Here is a 22,593-nt window from a genome sequence, read left to right as displayed (position 1 = left end):
TTCAATTGGAAGAACGGAAACTTCTTGGTCATGTGGTTCTAGAGACATTATAACCAAAATGTTGGGCGTTTTGTGGAAAAAAAAGTCAGTTTGATCGGCGTTCAAATCAGTTCAACCAGAAGAGTGGGAAGCTGGACAGCCTCGCGGTCTAATTTGAAAACATTGGAAAAAAACTGAAAACCAGATTTTATGGTTTTCAGTTAGGGCAAAAGACATTGATCGATTGACCTCCCTCGAGGTTTAACATAAAGACACTAACCTACATTAAGATTTTAGAGATCTCAAGGATCTCTCTTGAAGTTTTAAGAATTCTACATACCTCCCTTGAGATTTTTCAAAAGGACACAAACTTCCGCTTATATTTTGCAAAAAGACAAGTTCTTTGAGGATTGTAAGTGTTCCAAAAATCAAATGTTAGGGGAAGTTTGTAGAATTCTTGAAACATTAGGGGAGGTCCCTGGGATTTTTAAAACCTTAGGGATGTCTGTGTCTTTTTGCCAAATCATAGGGGAGGTCACTATCTTTTGCCCTTTAGTTATTATGGCAACCTGTTGTTAAAATATTGAATTAAAAATCATTCATTTTATGCATAATTTTTTATTAAATAAAAACAAAATAACAATGTGAATTTAAAATAAATTAAAATAGAGATGTTCATAAAATTTCTAGAAACTTGAAGAAATGATAAAAGTTATTTAGGAAATGTTTTTACCTTATGTTTGGAAAGGTCTTGGATTTGAATAAAATGTAATATAAAAATTGTATTAAAATTTATCCAAATGCAAGGCCCAAACACATTGTTAATGTTTTTTCCATTGTCATGTATAATAAGATTGTTCTTGTAGCTCTAAACAAGGAGTTTTAAAAAATAAAAATTAAATAAATAATTATAATAATTTCTATTTTTATTATTGTATTTTTTAAAATTTATTTTTTGTTATTTATATTGTCTTATTATTTTTAAATTGTTATTTGGTTCAAAGACTAAAAATGAGCATTTTTAATTTGTTTTAGTTTCAGAAGTTGCTGGGGTTGAGAGAGAGAGAGAGAGAGAGAGTGAGTGGTGATGGATCAAGATCCCATGCCAGGAAAGTTGTTCACATTAGAAGGTTCCCCTCTTAGGATTGTTACATGAGATCTATACCTGGTCTAAGTGTATGCAATGGGATTGACCCTGAGAATTAGTTTATTGCTCTTATCCTGCCTTTTATTTTTGATTTTCTCAATGACCAAAATTCCAGCATTTTTGAGGATGTTTTCTAAATGTTACTCTATTTTGTGGCTATTTGTAATCGTATATTATACTTTAAAATTTCAATTTTATGGTATGAATGGTTGTCCAAACTCCTTTCCATTTTTGAATTTATTTATGTTGTCATATCTGCTGAAGGTCCAAATGGTAGTGGCAAAAGTTCGCTTTTCCGAGTTCTAGGAGGTCTTTGGCCTCTTGTGTCTGGTCATATTGTGAAGCCTGGGATTGGTTCTGATCTTAATAAGGAGATTTTCTATGTTCCTCAAAGACCATATACGGCTGTAGGAACACTGCGCGACCAGTTAATTTATCCTCTCACTGAAGATCAAGAGGTTGAACCACTCACACATGATGGTGTGGTCGAGTTATTGAAAAATGTATGGCTATTTTTGTCCTTTCTCTGTTATTATTAACTATATAAACTTGAATTTATGGAAATATTTATTGTTGTGTAAAATTTTCCCTGCATTAAGGTTGACCTTGAGTATCTATTGGAGCGTTACCCTCCTGAAAAAGAGATAAATTGGGGGGATGAACTTTCTCTTGGGGAGCAGCAGAGGTTGGGGATGGCCAGACTGTTCTACCATAAACCCAAATTTGCTATTCTTGATGAATGCACGAGTGCTGTCACAACTGATATGGAGGAACGTTTCTGTGCTAAAGTTAGAGCCATGGGTACATCATGCATCACTATATCACATCGTCCTGCCCTAGTTGCATTTCATGATGTGGTTTTGTCCCTAGATGGTGAAGGAGGCTGGAGTGTTCATTGCAAAACATTGGACATGTGAGTTGATTAATCTGAAAATGTTTATTTTATTTTATTATTATTTTTCTCCTTTTTCTGTGTAAGCTGTGGATATTTGCTTAATGGACTTCAATAAAAACTACAGGGATGATTCTCCAGCCCTTGAGGGAGCTGCTACTAATCAGATAAGAACTTTTGAAACAGACCGCCAAAGTGATGCAATGGCAGTGCAACGAGCATTTGCCACCAATAGGAAGGTCTTGAAAATGCCAATTTTGCTCCTTATAGCTCATTTTATTTTATGATATTTTATTATTTTTACTGACTACAAATATTCTTGGGGCCACCCCCCCTTTTTTTCCCTGTCTATCCTCTCCTCCTTCCCTTTTTCCCCTTTCATAGGACTCTGCATTCTCATCTTCGAAGGCACAATCCTACATTTCAAAAGTAATAGCAGCATCTCACCCTGTGGATCCTAGCCTTCCATTGCCTGTTGTTCCACAACTTCAGAGTGCTCCTAGGATGTTCCCATTAAGGGTAGCTGCCATGTGCAAAGTTCTGGTGAGTTTCTGTTTACCGATTGTGTTTTCCTGTTAGCCTTATTTTTTAAACTGGACTTAGCCAAAACTTTAAATGAATGAGAATCACTTCTAATCCCTGGACTTACAGTTTATTATCCATGGACATTGCTTTTTCTACTTCCCAAGTCATACTATAGCCCTGGGGCAATTTCATTCATGTTAAATCCTTTTCCTGGATTTGCAAATTCTACATTATAGGCATAACTGATACTTGTTTATTGCAACTGTAATGGCTATTATTTAACTTTATGTTGGACAGTGTACCCAAAATGTTTCCTGGATTTTCAACTTCTACATTATGGGCATAACTGATACTTGTTTATTGTAACTGTAATGACTATTATTTGACTTTCTGTTGGACAGCGTACCCAAAATGTAATTCTCCCTGGTAGACTGGACTGATTGGTTTTAGGGTATTTTATGTGGTATGGTATGATTAAAAGGCACTGTACTGCTCTTAAGATATGAAATTGAGTTGATTTTTAAAATTATTTATTGTATATTAGATAGGATTCTTGAATAAAAAATTTCATCATTTAGAACTGATATTGCTCTTAACGTGCAGCCTTTGATGTCCTACGATGTTTAGTTAAATCTCATGTTTAATATTCTTTAAACTTGTTTGCATCAACCTGCCTAACTTTAATTTTCTTGGATAATCATTTGTGTACTTTGGTCACCAATCCAACACATGGCTTGTTAGAGTATATCTTTTCTTACTAAAGTTCTCATCTACACAATTAAGATAAAATTTACTGAGGCGAAATGCAAGTAGATCTTTTAACAAATGGAGGAAATTTTAAAATTTTAAAATATCTCAAATCAACTCAATTTTTCTTTAGATCTGCCTGTATGCAATCAAATGAAGCAACCAACTGCTGACTCTGGTTTAGAGACAAAGATGATGATGCTAACGATGTATGGGGATTGAGCTTCTCTCTCTCTCTCTCTCTAGTGCTCGCGCATGCATTATTCTGTCTTAATCGCCCAATATTAGTCTGTCTCCTTTATTTTTCTATTACATGTTATTACAATGTTTATTAGATGGTTAATTTTGTGTCACTGAAGTAGGTTTTGTGGGGCATTTTATTAAACTACTCTTAATCTGTTTATTATTATAATAACCTAAATTATTAACTACTCTTAATCTGTTTATTATTGTAATAACCTAAATTATTATTATTCTGTTGACATTCTTAGTGTTGGATATCCAGGTACCCACAGTTTTTGATAAACAAGGGGCACAACTTCTGGCAGTTGCTTTACTTGTTTTTTCTAGGACATGGATATCAGATCGCATTGCTTCTTTGAATGGTACTCTGCATATTCTTTTGTCCTGTAAGCATTTGAAAACCGATTGATAATATTATTGTGATTGACTTAGACTGGTTTTTACAGGGACTACTGTAAAATATGTTTTGGAGCAGGATAAGGCGTCTTTTGTTCGGCTAATTGGTGTTAGCATTCTTCAAAGTGTTGCTTCTTCTTTTGTTGCACCTTCTTTGAGGTAGTATTTTATTGTTCACAAAAATTTCACTTATTGAATGATTATTGCTTACATTTAATCTTTTGCTTTGCTGAGTGGAAGATCTATACTTGATATAGTGCTGTGTTATTTACAAATTTTTGAATCCTATCCTAATTTCTATAATTTCCATTTGTGCCATATAGCGGCAATTTAGTGGTTTTTGTTAGTGTGTCTGATTGAAGGTTGGAGAGGAAGAGTGAATTTTATAAAAGTGACATCCTTTGGACTATTTTATGCATCAAATTTTGTTTTTGGTGAATAGTTGATATGTTTCCTTTTTGTCTGTTTATGCTGAATTGATAAGGTTTTCAAATCATTGCTTGTGATTCTGTATGAGCTTGAATTTTGGAATATAACCTGAGGTTTCAGGGGTAGTTCTCTCACCGTCTAAACATGTGGCATAATAGTTGCCTAAGTTAATATTTGAAACATGACAGCCCCTGCTCCCATTGTATGTGTCAATATTGCAATTTGAAAAGAAGTTCGAGTTTTAGGGTTGCAAAGGCTGCGGCTCAATGATGGGGTGAGCCTGTATAACGGTATAAGTGTAGCTTCTTGTAAGGGAATAAACAAACATGCGAAAATTCCCAGAACACAAAACCTGTGAGAAACAAGATGGAGACAAGCACACGCCAAAGAAAAAATCGATCACACACACGCACAAGACAATATTTACGTGGTTCGGAAATTTTGCCTATGTCCACGGAGTTGCAGGGATTTCACTATTATCAAGGAAGTATATAAAGTGCAGCAATTATAGTTTCTCTCTCTCTCAACAAGGAATAAACAACGTGCGCACACCCTAAACACCAAAGCAAACACCTTTGGATTGTGCACATAAGAGTCTTACACTCTCTCCACGTTGCTACACCACTCTATGCCGCTCTACGCACATAGTCGAACATTAGAAATATATATCTTAGGGTTTACAAGATTAGAACTTTCAAAATAAGAAAGTTTTGCCGAAATCTCGCACAGAACATCGTCGCCGTTGATCTAGTCGCACCCCTGTTCCCCATGGTCATGACCTGGTTGAGCCTTGCAGGAAATCAGGAATCTTGAACTTCAGCATCCTCGACCTAGTTGCACCATTAAGTGTTGCTAGTCGAGATGATGGTTGAGCCTTTCAAGATTTCGTCCTTCAAGATATCTCAAAATTTCGACTTGGTCGCCCTTCAGGGTCTTCCTAGTCGAGCACTTGGGCAAGACTCTCAGTATTTCTGGGGCCCAGGCCTTCACTCCATGGATTTAACATAATTAGGCTATACAAAACCCAACAAATCTCCCACTTGGAAAATAGTTCAATCACCAACATCAACCGCAATTCTCCGAAAGGATAATCCCTCATCCCTGCAACTCATCCTCCTGTCCTCAAGCTAGATGGCCGACTGAAGCTGTACACAGCTTTAGCTTCTCAATAGTGACACCCTTAGTCAACATGTTTGCCAGGTTCTTAGATCCACAAATCTTCTCAAGTATTACCAGTTTATCTTCAACAAGGTAACGAATAAAGTGGTATTTTGTTTGTATATGCTTCGACTTTGAATGAAAAGCCGAATTTTTAGCAAGAAAAATTGCACTCTGATTGTCACTGTGTAGAATGCCCATCTTCTGCTTCTTACCCAATTCATCTAAGAAACTATGTAGTCAAATTATTTCCTTTCCAGCATTAGTTGTTGCAATGTACTCAGCTTCTGTAGTAGACAAAGTAACAAACTTTTGTAGATTTGAAACCCAAGATATAGCTGTACCACCCATGGTAAATACAAACCCAGTAGTACTCTTTCTACTATCAACATCACCAGTAGAATCAACATCTACATAACTCTGCAGTTTCAAACTTGCACCTGTGAAGTAAAGACATGTATCTGATGTACCCCTAAGATATCTTAGAATCTACTTGACTGCCTCCCAATGCTGCTTTCCAGACTTACTCATGAATCTGCTCACAACTCCCACTGCATGTGTAATGTCTGCCATGACATAGCTACCAATAGCTGAGGCATACGGCGCCTTGCTCATGTGGTCCTTCTCTTCTTCTGTCTTCGGTGACTGTTCTTTGCTTAGTTTGAAATGACTACCCAAGGGTGTGCTCACTGGTTTAGCTTCGTTCATGTTGAATCTACTAAGAACTTTCTTCACATATTTTGACTGTGAAAGCTTCAATGTACCATTAGCCTTGTCTCTAATGATCCTTATTCCAAGGATTTGCTTTGCAGCTCCCAAATCCTTCATTGCAAAATGCTTTGACAATTGCTTTTTCAAATTATTAATCTCCTCAATGCTAGACCCTGCAATGAGCATATCATCTACATACAACAGTAGAATGATGTAAGAATTGCCAAAGAACTTAAAATAGCAACAGTGATCAACTTCACATCTCTTGAACTCAATTCTATGCATAAAACTGTCAAATTTCTTGTACCATTGTCTTGGAGCTTGTTTTAGGCCATACAACTCTTTCTCAGTTTGCAGACTAAATTCTCTTGTCCCTAGACAATGAACCCTTCTGGTTGACTCATGTAAATGTCTTCCTCCAAGTCACCATGAAGGAATGCCGTTTTCACATCTAACTACTCAAGATGTAGGTTTTCAGCGGCCACCATTCCCAATACTAGTCTAATTGTAGACATCTTCACAACTGGAGAAAATATTTCTGTGAAGTCAATGCCCTGCTTTTGCTGAAACCCTTTGACAACTAATCTGGCTTTGTAGCGCTTGCTACCATCATGTTCTTTCTTTATTCTGTATACCCACTTGTTGTGCAAAGCCTTCTTCCCTACTAGCAATTCAGTTAGTTCCCATGTTTGGTTCCCCAACAAGGAATGCATCTCATCTTTTATGGCTAACTCCCACTTGCTTGAATTTTCATCTTGCAAGGCTTCATCATAACACTCTGGCTCACCACCATCAGTTAACAGGAGATAATTTAGAGTGGGTGAATAACGCTGTGGAGGTCTAATGGTCCTGGAAGATCTACGGACCGCAGCTACAGGTGTATTTTGATCTACCTGTGATTCTACATTCTCCTTATCTTCTTCACCCCTTTCCTATATAGTACTTTCAATCAACTTATCTAAGTTGACAAACTCAAATTTCTTCTGATCTATCTTAGTGACATCTGGCATTGTAGTTGACCTGTCCTTGTACATCACCTATTCGTTAAATATCACATTTTTACTTCTGATGATTTTCCTATTTTATTCATCCCAAAGCCGATAGCCGAATTTCTCATCACCATAGCCAATGAAAAATCATATTTTAGACTTTGCATCAAGTTTGCTACGAGCATTAGAATCAATATAGACATAAGAAACACAACCAAAAACTTTTAAATGAGAAAACTTTACCTCTTTATCGCTCCAAACTTCTTCAGAAAGTCTGAAATTCATGGGAACTGAAGGTCCTCGGTTTATCAGGTAAGCTGCAGTGCTAACTACTAACAGCATTAGCCCAGAAAGTTTTTAGTAGTCCAGTATGCAACCTCATGCTCCTAGCATGCTCATTGAGAGTTCTGTTTATGCGCTCAGCTACACCATTTTGCTGTGCTGTCCCAAGAATGGTCTTCTCTATTTTGATTCCATGTGTAGCACAATACTCTCTGAACCCTCCATCTATGTACTCTCCTCATTGTCTGACCTCAAACATTTTACTTTCAAACCCGTCTCAGTCTCAACCATAGCCTTCCACTTCTTAAAACTTAAAAGTGTCAAATACTTCAGATTTATTTTTCAAAAAATAAACTCATACCTTTCTGGTCGAGTCATCAATGAAAGTGATGTTATATCTTGATCCTCCAAGGGATGCAATCGGAGAGGTTAGTGTGCACTAACTCCAATTTTTCAGCCTTCAGTGTCGTGCCGGTTTTCAAGAAACTCACCCTTTTTTGTTTCCCTAAAATGCAGCTTTCACACAAGTCAAAATTAATGGACTTCAATTCTCGTAGTTTCCCTTGTGACAGCAGCATCTTCATCCCTTTCTCACCTATGTGACCAAGTTTGCGGTGCCATAAACTTGTATCAGTACTCACTTCAGCAACTGCAATTATGTTTCTTGGACTTGAGGTCATATATAAAGTACCAAACTTCTTTCCACGAGCCAATACTATGGCTCCCTTTGTAACCTTCCAAGTGCCACCATCGAACAACATCGCATGCCCTTCATCATTAAGTTGTCCAACAGAAATCAAATTCCTTCTCAGGTTAGGAATATGTCGTACCTTCTCTAGTAACCTAACAAACCCATTGGGCTACGACATCCGGACGTTTCCCATACCCACAACATCCAAGGCTGTGCCATCAGCCAAATACACCTTACTGAAATCACTAGTTCTGTATGCTTTCTTGGTGTGAAGTGGTATGAAATGAAGCTCCTGAGTCCAAAACCCAATCATCAAGTAGACTGTCTACTGCAATAAGTAGTGCATCCTGCTTCCTCTCTTACGGCATTAGCAGTCATCTTCATTCTTCTTCTTGAGACTTTTGCATTGCCTCCTGAAGTGACCCGTTTTACCACAGTTCCAGCATTGTCTTTTGTGGCCAGATCTCGATTTACTTCTGTTCCTATTAGAATTTCTGGATTTTGATCTGCCCCGATTTGAATTTCTATCATTACCTCTACCTCTTGTTTCAAGGTTTAGGGCAGAACCAGATCCTGAGGTTTCACCTGCATCCTTTTTGCGAATCTCCTCAGCCAAAGCTAAATCTCGTATGTCATTATACTTTAGTTTTTCTTTTCCTATGGAGTTACTTACAACCATCCTCATGACCTCCCAACTGTTTGGTAACGAAGCTAAAACAATCAGTGCACGTATCTTATCATCAAAATCAATTTCTACAGACAACAATTGATTTGTGATTGTGTTAAAATCATTCAGATGTTGTGCAACTAATGCATTCTCTGCCATCTTTAAATTAAATAATTTCTTCATCAAATGTACCTTGTTATTTGTTGACGACTTTTCATACATACCAGACAAAGCCTTCATCAGATTTGCTGTGGTCTTCTCCTTTACAACGTTGTGTGCAACGGACCTAGACAGAGTTAATTTGATAACTCCTAGTACCTATCTGTCAAGGAGAGTACATTCCTCGTCCTTCATAGTCGTAGGTTTTTCTCCTAGAAGTGGTAGATGCAACTTCTTCCCATAGAGATAATCCTCGATTTGCATTCTCCAGAATCCAAAGTTTGTGCCATCGAATTTTTCTATCTAGGCGCCTTTCCTGCTTCCTTTGCCATTACTCCCACTCAAGCCTAACTTGGCTCTGATACCAGTTGTAAGGGAATAAACAAACATGCGAAAATTCCTAGAACACAAAACCTGTGAGAAACAAGATGGAGACAAGCACACGCCAAAGAAAAAAATCGATCACATGCACGCACAAGATAATATTTACGTGGTTTGGCAATTTTGCCTACGTTCACGGAGTTGCGGGGATTTCACTATTATCAGGGAAGTATACAGAGTGCAGCAATTATAGTTTCTCTTACATTATTAGCAAGGAAGGAAACGTGCACCCATCCTAAACACCAAAGCGAACACCTTTGGATCGTGCCCACAAGAGTCTCACACTCTCTCCACGTTGCTACACCACTCTATGCCACTCTATGCACATAGTTGAACATTAAAAATGTATTTATCTTAGGGTTTACAAGATTAGAATTTTCAAAATAGGAAAGTTCTGCCGAGATCTAGCACAGAAGATCATCGCCATCGACCTAGTCACACCCATGTTCCCCATGGTCGCGACTTGGTCGAACCTCGTAGGAAAGCAGGAATCTTGAACTTTAGCATCCTCGACCTAGTCGCACCATTAAGTCTTGCTGGTTGAGATGATGGTCGAGCCTCTCAGGATTTCGTCCTTCAGGATATCTTAGAATCTCGACTTGGTCGCCCTTCAGGGTCTTCCTGGTCGAGCACTTGGGCGAGACTCTCAGTATTTCTGGCCAGGCCCAGGCCTTCACTCCATGGATTAAACATAACTAGGCTCCACAAAGCCCAACACTTCTTGGTTCAAACTTTGGTAGGCACAAATGGGCCAACCTAGGACCTGTGTAGCTTTCTTTAACTGGTGCCATGGATTGGGCTGCTACGGTGCCGCAGTAGCCAGCTAATTTATAGTTGTGCTCTGCATTATAGACATAAACACACACACAAACACACACACACACACGCACACACACACATATTTGTGTGTGTGTGTGTGTGTATATATATATATATGTGACTTTTAGATGCCAGGTGAAAGCATAACGAAATTAATTTTTTTGATGGGCTTAATTTGTGGAGTTCTTTTTTCCCCTTTTAGATTGTCTTCTATGGGGCCTCAAAATTGAGAGCATTACAGAAGCAAGAAAAGATGATTGAAAAGTAATTTCTTCCATCAATGCCTGAAACAAGTATGTGATTGAGCTAATATCATATATATATGTGTGTGTGTGTGCATATATGTGCACCTAAAACGGTGTGAAATACATATGATAGTATAAAGAATTTGCTAGCTAATTTGTAATTGTGCTTTGTATTTTTTATATATATATATATATATATATATATATTATGTTTATATATGACTTTTAGATGACAAGTGGAAGCATTATGAAATTATTTTTTCTTATGGGCTTAATTTGTGGAGTTTTTTCCCCTCCCTTTTGGGATGTCTTCAAAAATGAATAATAAAATTTGAGAGCATTGTAGAAGCAAGAAAAGATAACTGAAGTAATTTCTGCCATTAATTCCTGAAACAAGTATGTGAGGTAAGATTACAAATATATGCAGCAAAAAGGGTGTGAAATGAATGTTAGTCTAAAGAAAAATTTTCAGCACCATAGGTGAAAGGTTTCCATTAAGCAGGATAATAAATAACCACATTTTTTATGATGTTCACTGATTTTGGGAATGTGCGAACTTCAATTTTCATTTGGAGGTGATGGTTTGGTTGGTATCTTCGCTGCAATACCATGGTTGGTACTAACCTGGTGCTCATTACCAAGGAATGCAGTATGTGTCATTTTTCAGTATTCGAAGGGATGCAGCATATGCTTGGTGTTGGATTACTGGGTAAAATGGAAGACCTTGTCTTAATGATAGGTCTCAGTCTATTTATAGTATATGTCAAGTACATATGAATGACCATAACACCCTTACACTTCCATAACACTAGCACAACTAAGGGCCTGTTTGGTATCTTTACTATTTTCTATTTTCTGTTTCTGTTCTTTATAGTAAGAAACGAATTATAAAAACTTGTTTGTTTATGTTTAATTTTCTATTTGTTTCAGTTGGTTTTTAGCTGTTTGCCAAAAAACTGAAAACCAGATTTTATACTTTTCAATTGTTTTGGCAACCTGTTGCCAGAAATTTTAATATCCAGAAATGTATTTTTGGATTACATTATTCATTTTATATACTTTTAAATTATAAATAAAATTTAAATGATTATATGAATTTAAATATAATTAATAGAAAAATATACATAAATTTCAAATAAAAAATAATAATAATAAAGCCAATTGCAAAATACTTATACTATTTTTAAATTGTCATGTCCAAAAAATTTTTTATTGTAAAATAAATTTTGAAAGTTGAATAATTAAGTAAAATAATTATAATAAATTTTATTTTTTTATAGTAATTTTTTAATGTGTATTATTTGTAATTTTATTATTTTAATCATATTTTATAATATAATTTGATTTAAAGATGAAAATGAACATTTTTTAATTAAGCTTTTAATTTGTATTAGTTTTATAATGTTAACCAAACAAGTTGCTAGTTTATGGTTTTTAGTTTTTGTTTCTAGTTTTGGGTTTTTGTTTCTAGTTTTCGTTTCTCTAATTTTTGATAGTGATACCAAACGACCCCTAATATAACCATTAATGGTCCCCTCAAGTTGGAGTATAGATATCATATGCTCCTAGCTTGTTAAAAATGAATTTAACATAAGCACCCTCCAAAGCTTTGGTGAATAGATCAACAAGATGCAAACCAGACTTCACATGAGTTGTTGTAATGAGCTTCTGCTGTTCTGCATGAGTTTCTCTCGAATAAAGTGGCAATCAACTTCAGTGTGTTTTGTTCACTCATGAAGACTGGGTTGGAGGCAATATGAATAGTAGGTTGGTTATCACACATCAACTCTCTAGACCAAGAGTGTGGAAAAAAACAAGTTCTTCCAACATGTAGTGTGAGCCATGACTCTATAGTTTGACTCAACACTTGACCTAACCATGATTGTTTGTTTCTTAATCGTCTGAGAAACCATATTACCCCCAAAATCTATTTCTATATATCCTTGACTATAAGTGTGACCTTGCACCTGATATAAGATATCTCTCCTAGATGCACCTTTGAGATATCACAGGATGCGAATTATTGCATCCCAGTGATTTGTTTCCAAAGAATCAAGAAAATGACTCACCACTTGTTGCGGAAGACATATCTGGTCAAGTGGCTTTGAGATAACTTCCCTAACATGTCTCTGGCACGTGATGCATGTCCTGGGTCAGATAGCAAATCACTCATATTTGGCACTGACTTATTGTTAGGATCCATGAGTTTATCAACATGTTTGGATCTTAACTGCCCAATCCCATCTAGAAGATCAAGAACATTTCTTCCTTTGTGACAAGATAGATGGTCACGTACGAGATCTTTATACTTCACATCCATAAAGCACTTCAATGGCCCCACATCTTTGGACTGAAATTGCCCCCATTTGGAACGTCTTAAAAATAAATATTTGTTATGAATAAAGTACTTAAGTTACTTTTACACTTAGTTATGTTTGGTTTCCTCTTAAATAAGTACTTTCAAAAAACTACTTTTCCAAACTACCCTTTTTTTTGGGAAAATAAATATTTTATGAAAAAGTGCTTATAATAAGTAGTGTCTGACTACTTTTAGTTAAGTACTTTTTCAAGAAAAGTACTTCTCTATAAGTGGTTCAAGAAATACTTTAGGCCTTGAATTGCTTGATCATGATCACCAATAATCACAAATATGATGATAAAATATAGAGTGACTACTGCACACCATCGGTAGTGAAACTTTAATACAACACTGAATTGACCAAGCCATGCTCTAGAAGATTGGTTTAAACCATAAAATTATTTCTTGAACCAACAAACTAAGATTGACTCCCCCCTGAGTAACAAACCTAGGTGGTTGCTCCATATAGATCTCCTCTTAAAGATCACCATGTAGGAAAATATTATTCTCATGTAACTATTGTAGAGGTAGTGGCAAGTAGTGGCTTAGGAGACTAACAGACTTGCTAAGGCAAGTTTGGCTATTGGAGAGAATGTTTGTGAATAATCCAAATTGTACACCTAAGTATATCCTTTAGCAATAAGGCAAGCCTTGAAACGAGCCATGGAACCATTTGGATTGACTTTCACATTGTACACCTGTTGACAATGAACCATAGACTTGTCAAGAGGAAGAGATATCAAATCTCAAGTATCATTATAGTGTAGCGCATGCATCTCTTCAAAACTTCAACCATCGTATTCCTCCACTCAGATTAGGATAGGGCTTCAGATTTAGATTTTGGAAGCGCAACTAAAGGCATGGTACTAACAAAATAGTAATATAAGGGTGACAAGAAATCATAACAAACAAAATTAGTGTTTGGATGTTGGGTGCAACTTTTGCCTTTTCAAGTGGCTAGAGGATCAACATCTTGGGAAATAGGATCATTTGATGAGGGAACTAGAGATGTAGGAGTGGAAGTTGGAGGAGGCTCTCCTCGTTTTAATCGTTCTATCTATACGTGCAAATTGGGATGATCCAAATGACGAGAAGGACTCAAGCCAGTCAGGCTGCCAATTTATGGGTTTGGACGACCCAAGCCATTAGAATCCAACCCTTATGGTGCAAGTCCCACTTGTATATTGTATTTGGCTGAAAAAAGCATTGGACGAAGATGTAGAAGGATTGGGCATGGATAATAGGTTAGGATTTGGAAGGATAGGCAGAGGAAGGGACTCATCAATGTAAAAAAACTCAAGGACACGGAATAGTATGGTGTAGACTCAAAAAAGGTGGCATCAGTGGAGATAAGGAATCGATGTAAAGTTGGGCTATAACATTGATATCCTTTCTAAGTACATGAATAGTCCAGAAACATACATTTGATAGCATGATGATCCAACTTGTTCGTTCCTGGACTTACTTGATGGAAGAAAGACACAAACCAAGATATAAGGAGGAGGTGGGAACAAAGGAGATTTAGGGAAGATAACTAAATTTGGGATTTTACCACCAAGGACAAAGGTTGGCATTTTATTGATAAGAGAGCAAGCAGTGAGCACGACATCACTTCTAAAAACTCTGGGGAAATTCATTTTATAAAATAGAGTAGGAGTGACTTTGAGGATATGGATGCTTTTTCTACTTTGAAACGCCTTCTTTTTTTGTGGCATGTGGACACAAGATGACTGATTAGTCCTATAGGTAGTGAATTGGGTATTAAAGTACTCCCTAGCATTACAAAGTATCTTGCTTAGCATATTAAACTAAGTCCTTATTTGAGAATAGATTGCACAAAAGATATTAAACTACTTTGAATGATCTTTCATTAAATACAACCAAGTGATTGTGGAGTATTTATTGACAAATGTAACAAGGTATCGAAACCACAACTTTGATATGACATGACTAGCACATGAAACATCAAAATGGACTAATTTGAAAGGACTAACTGCCTGTTTGTTGACTGGGGAAGCAAAGGGAATGTGATGATATTTTCCCAATTGATAAGACTTAAGACTCAAGATTAGACACAGAACTCATAGTTGGGACTAGTAGTTTCAACTTGTCCAAGGACAGACGATCAAGGTGACAATGGATTTGAAGTGGTGTAGCTGCAGCTGTGCAGGCAATGGGAGGAGAAAACGACTAGTGAAGTCCATGAGCCTTACGTCCTTGCCAATCAGATTTTGAATACCTACAGAATCAGAAAAGAAGGTCACAAAACAATTTATTGACTTTGTAATCTTACTAGCAAACATGAGATTGGAAGAGGATTTAGGAATGTACAAAATAGTGGAAAGAGCGATGTAGGCAGTTGGATTTACTATTCCTATCCCCTTAACATTAGTAGTGGACCCACAAGCTACATTAAGTTGGGTTATATTCATAGCATGCTGGAGGTCGGAAAAGAAGTTGGTTACCCCTATCATATGGTCAGTGGCAGCAGAGTTGACAATCCAAGTACTAGTGGGAGAGACATAGGATGACATACAAACTATACAATTAGTTTTCTGAGCAAAAGATGCAATGTGATGATTCTGATGAAATGCTTGTGGGACTTTGGGGACCCCATCTTGATGCACACACAACCCCGATACAGCAGCAAATCAGTAATACACAACGAGCAACATGCTTTTTAAATTCATGAACTGTCCGAACACACAACCTCCAGCAACTGGAGCAAACCACAAGAACATGATGAACAAGATAAGACCAAATCGCAAACACAGAAAATACCACTGTTTCAGGCCTCTATAAACATTGACAAACAGCTTCAGGCATACCAAACAATCATTCCTGGAATGCTGCACATGTGCAACTAAAAATGGTGATACCTTTGGACAAAAAACATTAGCAAAAACTTGATATTATGGTGTAGGGGATTCAAGACATTTGGGAGGAAATTGAAGCAAAGGGGCTACCTAAAACACACTTATGTGCTAGCATGTCGAGTCGGAGCTGCTGGCTTTCCACTGGCGTGTGGCAGCATGTGGGGGATCTTCTGGTTGTGAAATTATGCAGGCTAGCAGATTGGCAAGTTCTGTGGATTGTTATGTGGTTGGTTTCGTACTATGAAGTATTTCTATTGATTTTGAAGAGGACAGCAGCATTCAGGATTTTAGCAGAGACGGCAGTGTTTTCCAGCAACTCCTGAACCTGCTTCTGGTCTTTGGTGATCCGAATGGTCCTTCTACAGCAGAAGGTCTGCGTGGGATTTTTGAATTTAGGCTTTGTGTCACGGACCCCCAAAATGGGACTCAAGTAAGGGCCGTGTGGCACTCGTTGAGAGCTCTCCCTCGACAAGTCAGCCAACTCTCACACGTTCAAGCCTGCAAGTACGAGCACCAGGTGAGTCTCAATACTCAAGGAAAACAAGGAACAATAGGATTTCACATGAGCAATATATTCTTATACACCGAATAAGACTATAACAATCAGAGACATCATAATCCAAGGCAACAGAACACCACAATGAAAAGAACTACTTGTATTATTCATCTACAAGAGAATCACCATACAAGCGATAACACAGATATTCATATATTCATTCTAAATCCCTGAAGAATACAATTATAGCAGTATCTCACTCCCCCATTTTCCCCATTACATTGTCACACCCTAACACTTTGTTTTGACAGCATTTATGCAATTATGGTTTGGTTCAGATCTTGCTTACCCTTACCAATTTGCACTCATTAACAATACACTAGAACATACTAATGGTGCTAAATGACCAAAATAGCCATTAGCACTAGGTAATGTTCTGCATGAAATTTCTTATGGTGTTAGGGTCATTCTATTTACTTACAGTCTTATAGGCATACCTTTTCGTGTAGTGTTTCTCATAAAATCTCAAGCCTTTAACCGATTTCTCTTAATATTCTGCTATGAAAAATTGACATGAGATCAGCATGGATGTATGCATGGCTGGTGTCTGTTGATGATAAGTGCATCATTTTATTTACAGCATATATGAAGGAATTTTTTATTTCTTTTTTTTTTCCCCCTATTTATGAGCATGTATTCATTATGATCAATTCTCTCTTTAACAAACTCTGACATATGTTTGGTTTATGGAATGGAATGGTTACAGCAATATAATATGTTGCCAAAAAAAATGTGGTTTCATTTTAAGACCATACAAAAGTAGGTGTTATTCCAACCAACATAGAATAAATATAGAATAGCTATTCCCAAATTCCACAGTTATATTTATATAATATTACTTATTGGGGGGAAGACACCAACTTTTTCATGGAATCATAGTCATTGTTCCACATAATATTCCTTAAGATGATATTATTATTTTTCTCCTCCGCTATTATATCCCTATAGAACAATTCTTATCCCATTCCATTCCACGAATCATGTGCGCCCTTGATTCTTTGACCAATGATCAGCAACATTCTGAGTGGAACCTCTGATGGCCACTGGAGCTTGACATCAGTCTTCTTCCTTCTATAACTGTGTAGCTTATGTTTTGGACATTTTGATTCTTGAATAAGGGTGCCCTTATGTTTAGTTCTATTTCCATAAAGGTTTAATTGTCTGGCTAAATGATAAGCAAACTTATGAGTTGACTCCCAATGAGATGAGGTCAGCATGATGTATGCATAAAAATATGCTTGTTTTTTTTATCTTCCCATAGCTAATTCTTTTCCTCAAATAGGCTGATTACTTAAAAAGGATCTGTTATACTGTGTGTTACACTAAATTAAGAATGTTTTGATACATTTAATTCAGAACCTTGATGAAAAAAATCTATATGTTTAAATATTACTGAGTGTGACATTTCTTGTTTTCCAGGCATTTGACAGCTAGGCTGGCCCTTGGATGGAGGATTCGTTTGACTCAACATTTACTGAAGACCTACTTAAGGAATAATGCATTTTACAAAGTAATCTAATATGATCTTTTGGATTCAGTAAATTCTCTTTCTTGTTTAAGTGAGAAGCGGTCATGGCTGTGTTTTTTGCACCTAGCTGGGCATTGCAGTGCTTTGATTAACTGTTTCGTGTGTTTGGTTGGAGGAATCAAGGCTGGAATGGAATTTAAATTTTGGCCCTGATTCCATTTTGTCATTTTGTTTCTCAAAGTCATGGAAGAATCATGATTCTGATTGAATGCTGATTCCTTTAATTAACATATTTGTTATTCTGCATCTCATCTATGGGCATCGCAATCCCTTTCCTTTCTTTTATTTACAAGGACCAATATAAACTCCAACATTGACATATTTATCCTTATACCCCACTTCACGACTTCTCTCCTCTCAATCTCATCTCTCAACTCTCCTTGCAAGAGACCTTTTTGAGTTATTGGTTGTCATGTGGTTCCCGAGTCCTGACCTCCATGATCGCCCGCTATGACAGCTCAATTTCTTCTTTTTTCCCCCATATTTGTAAATCTGTAAACTGTCACTTTCAAAATGAGCAGAAAAAGAGACTGCCATCGCTGGCCGTTGCGATGCAATTTTTTTTTTTGCATATTTTTTAATCTGTAAAGCGTTGTCTCTCTCAAAAATTGAAAGATGAGGCTGCCATGTTGGTGACCTTGGGATCACTGGCCATGGTGACCCAGATTTTTGTTTTCTTTTTCCTTGTGTTGTTTTGCTTTTGCTTTTTGAAGATTTGTATATTGGTCTCTCTCTCTCTCTCTCAACTCAAATCAATAGCGGAACAGGCTGCCTGCCTGATGTCTATGGTTCCTGACTTTGGCAATGAAAATTTTTTCTAGAATTCTAAATCTGTAACTTCTTGCTTCTCTCTCTGTCTCTCTCTAAACTCAAAATCGAAGGAGGTGATCAAGGGTTGCGCACAACCATGGTTTCAGACCATTGCAATGCAATTTTATTTCAAATCTGAAAATCAATCTCTCTCTCTCTCTCTCTCTCTCTCTCTTTGTCAACCCTAAAGTGGGAGTAAAGATTTCCATGTTTTGTGGCCATGATGTTGCTGACATCCATGGTTACTAACCATTGCATCACCCATTTATTGTCTTTCAAACCTGTGAACTGATGTCCATTGTTTTCAATCCTTCAGATCTGTATATTTATTTTTTAAAATATAATATTATTGGAAATTTCTTTGCCATTCAAAGGACAGTATTAAGTGAAATTTCTGATTCAGGGATGTTTGTGGAATGGGACATGTTTTTTATTCCATTCCATTAATCATTCTGCATGTAAATCCAAATATGGTAATCCCATTCCAAGATCAATTACATTTCTGTCTTGACTCTATTTCTGTTTGGATCTCATTCTCGTTCAATTCCATTCTAACAACCAAACCTGATGTTTTCTGTTCGGGCTTGAACTCAATATTAGTTTTTGCAAGAACTGGAAAGATACTCTTTTTGGTGACTTTAGTTATTCCATACTAAATTAAAAGCAGCTTCAATAACAGAGGTTTCAGTTATCAAATTTAGCAAATGATTTATGTTTTTTTTGTTCTCTCTTGAGGTTTGACACTTTTGGAAGGTGCCAAATTAATGTCATTTCTCTTTCCAGGTCTTCCATATGTCAAATAAAAATATCGATGCAGATCAAAGAATAACTCATGATCTGGAAAAGTTGAGTACTGATTTATCAGGACTGCTTACCGGAATGGTAAAGCCATCTGTTGATATTCTATGGTAAGGAATTGTATCAATTGCAGTTGACTGAATTGTATCTCTAGGACCATGCAATGCTGATTTGAGATTTTAAAATATATTTCATTTCACTTGCTCCTTTTTCATTTACTAATAATATTAAACATTACGATTTATTTTTTAGGTTCACCTGGAGAATGAAGCTGCTAACAGGTCGAAGGGGAGTTGCTATTTTGTATGCTTATATGCTACTGGGTTTGGGTTTTCTAAGGAGTGTTACTCCTGAATTTGGTGACTTGGCAAGTCGAGAGCAGCAACTTGAAGGAACATTTAGGTCATCTTATGCTTGATTTCTGCTTCTTATATTATGCTGCTGATTTTGTGTATAATTATGTATAATCCTTACATCTTACATCATGCATTTATTAGGTTTATGCATGCAAGACTCTGTACCCATGCTGAATCTGTTGCTTTTTTTGGGGGTGGTGCTCGAGAAAAAGCGGTAAGCTGCTAAAATTTGAACATTAATAATGTGTATTATATGTTGATGTTATTTTGTTTTTTTCAGTGCTTTTTTCGCTTTTGCAATGGTGGACATGGACATGATGACATTGGGTACTAAACATAGACAAATTTAAAATTAGGAACATGGGACAGTTGTACAATATCAATCCACCTTCATTGATGGAAGAACTCCTTGGGGTGTGCATGGCATGCTTGTTTAGTTGTCACAAGACAACTCCTTTGTGCTATTGTTTGCTTCCCATTAGACCTCTTGGTTTTGCCCCATAAGACCCTCAAAAGGTTGAATCTAACTTACCCTTATATGATCAATATCTCTCTAAATATCATGCAACGTGAGATCAAGATAGGCTCACCATCTCATGTTTGATCTTGTCATCAGGGTGGTCACCCTTCTGTGTGGAACTGGAACCCACGCACATCACATGGCAGGATCCCTGGGTGATACCTAATGTATTTAATCTTTGCCTAACTCTTGTTGTGTTTGGGCTATGAAGCTTCATGTTTTGTCCCATAGAAAATTGTTTGACAAGTTTGAAACTTGACCTGCTCTTATATGGCAAAGGTCTCCCTAATACACTTATAGACACATTTCCTAAAGGTAAAAAAGGTAATAGAATTGACTTGGAGAATAAAAGGAGCATAATATGCTTGGTGTCACGGACACCCAAAATGGGACTCAAGTAAGGGCCGTGTGGTGTGGCACTCGTTGAGAGCTCTCCTTCGACAATTCAGCCAAATCTCACAAGTTCAAGCCTGCAAACACGAGCACGAGGTGAGTCTCAATACTCAAGAAAAACAAGGAACAATATGATATCACACGAACAATGTATTCAAGTACTCGAAATAAGGCTATAACGATCAGGGATGCCACACCCCAAGGCAACAAAACACCATAATGAAAAGGACTACTTGTATTATTCAAATCCAAGAGAATAACCATACAAACGTGAACACATATAATCATATATTCATTCTAAATCCCTGAAGAATACAATTATAATAGTATCTCTCTCCCCCTTTTCCCCATTACATTGTCACTCCCTAACATCCTCCCTCACTTATTTTATCGACGTCCTCGTCGATGTATTGTAGAAGGTCTTCTCACTCTGCTGATGTTTAAGCTGATGTTGTTGTTTTGAATTTCTAAAATCTTCGATCTTTTGTAAGCCATGCTGAAGGTTTTCTGCCTTTTCCCAACTATTCTCTTCTTCCCCCAGCCCCATCCACTAAACCAGATATTGTTGTTGTTGACGACCTTCGGCATTGACGACTCTGTCTACAATGACCTCCTGAACATCTTTGTTTACGGGCTGCCTTTTGGAAATTGCTGATCTCCTTGTCTTATGTCGGTGCGGATTTGCTTCATTTGTGTGGAATGACTTTAAATTGCTTACATGAAACACGAGATGGACTGGTCGTCTGTGTCTTTTCATTCACTCTGATTGTTCAAGCCGATAAGATGCATGTCCCACCTTCTTGTTCACTCTGATTGGACCTTTGTAACGGCGTAAAAGTCTTTTATCCTTGCCGTGAAGAAATCGAAATGTCTCTGGCGACACTTTTACAAGAACCAGATCTCCAGTTTCAAACTGTTGTGGTCGTCTCCCTTTGTCAGCCCATTTCTTCATGCGTTTCGATGCTTTTTCTAACTGAGCTTGGGTGACTTTGATGTTTTGCAACCAATTCTTTGTGCATTGGTATGCTTTCGGGCAATTTCCTTTGTATGGACCATCCAGAGTGTGCGGGAGAGTCGGTTGTTAACCTGTCACAATCTCAAAAGAGCTTTTATTAGTCGCAGAAAATTTCATAGAGTTAAAACAGAATTGTGTCGTGTCCAGTAAAGTAACCTAATTCCTCTTATTTGAGTTAACAAAATGTCGCAAGTATTCTTCCAGCATCCCATTAAAACTTTCGATTTGACCATCTGTCTGTGGGTGGTAGCTGGTGGATAGATTAAGGTTTGAACCCATCAAGCGAAAGAGTTCACCCCAAAATCCCCCAGTGAATCTAACATACCTATCACTGATTAGGCTTTCTGGAACACCCCAATATTTCACCACATGTTTAAAGAATAGCTGAGCTGTCTTCTCTGCTGAACATGGCTTCGAGACTGGTATGAAATTTGCATACTTTGAAAACCAGTCAATCACCACCAAAATTGTGTCATACTCCTCTACTTTTGGCAATGAGGAAATGAAGTCCAAAGAGACACTCTCCCATGGCCTGGCAAGAACTAGCAATGGCTCCAACAAACCTGAGGTTTTCTTTTTTCCTACCTTGTCTTGTTGATAGATCAAGCTTGGTATAACTCATCACATCATCTTGCATATTCGGCCAATAGTACCCCTGTGTAATCAATGCATGAGTTCTTCGCCATCTCGGATGACCAGCCTACAATGTATCATGGCATTCTTTTAGTAACGATTTCCTCAAGTTTCCAGCTTTGGGCACATAGACTCTCATGCCTTTAGTCATTATCAAGGTCTTAAATTTCGATTTCGACTCAAATTTTGAAGCTCCAAAAGTATAGAAATTTCGACAGAAATTTCGATTTCGATGTCAAGTTCGATTTGAAAAAATAATGGAAACTAGTAGTAAAGCATGAAATTATTT

The 22,593-nt window shown here is 37.1% G+C and overlaps 1 protein-coding gene across 4 annotated transcripts in view; it reads left to right on the top strand.

Moving 5' to 3' along the window:
• The window catches only part of LOC131159557 (ABC transporter D family member 1), an 85,018-nt gene that overhangs the window by 40,024 nt on the left and 22,401 nt on the right, over window positions 1-22,593 (top strand). For all 4 annotated transcript variants that reach the window (XM_058114574.1, XM_058114573.1, XM_058114572.1 and 1 more), the window contains 10 exons: window positions 1,391-1,629; window positions 1,726-2,039; window positions 2,146-2,257; window positions 2,403-2,561; window positions 3,796-3,895; window positions 3,980-4,088; window positions 17,671-17,761; window positions 19,373-19,497; window positions 19,640-19,789; window positions 19,885-19,957. In XM_058114574.1, coding sequence (XP_057970557.1) covers window positions 1,391-1,629; window positions 1,726-2,039; window positions 2,146-2,257; window positions 2,403-2,561; window positions 3,796-3,895; window positions 3,980-4,088; window positions 17,671-17,761; window positions 19,373-19,497; window positions 19,640-19,789; window positions 19,885-19,957 — 1,472 coding nt within the window. The remainder of the gene's footprint in view (window positions 1-1,390; window positions 1,630-1,725; window positions 2,040-2,145; window positions 2,258-2,402; window positions 2,562-3,795; window positions 3,896-3,979; window positions 4,089-17,670; window positions 17,762-19,372; window positions 19,498-19,639; window positions 19,790-19,884; window positions 19,958-22,593) is intronic.

Source organism: Malania oleifera, chromosome 7, assembly GCF_029873635.1.
Source record: "Malania oleifera isolate guangnan ecotype guangnan chromosome 7, ASM2987363v1, whole genome shotgun sequence".
NCBI lineage: Eukaryota > Viridiplantae > Streptophyta > Magnoliopsida > Santalales > Ximeniaceae > Malania > Malania oleifera.
Note: the sequence above shows the minus strand (reverse complement) of the source record. Positions and strands in the feature narration are given on the sequence as shown.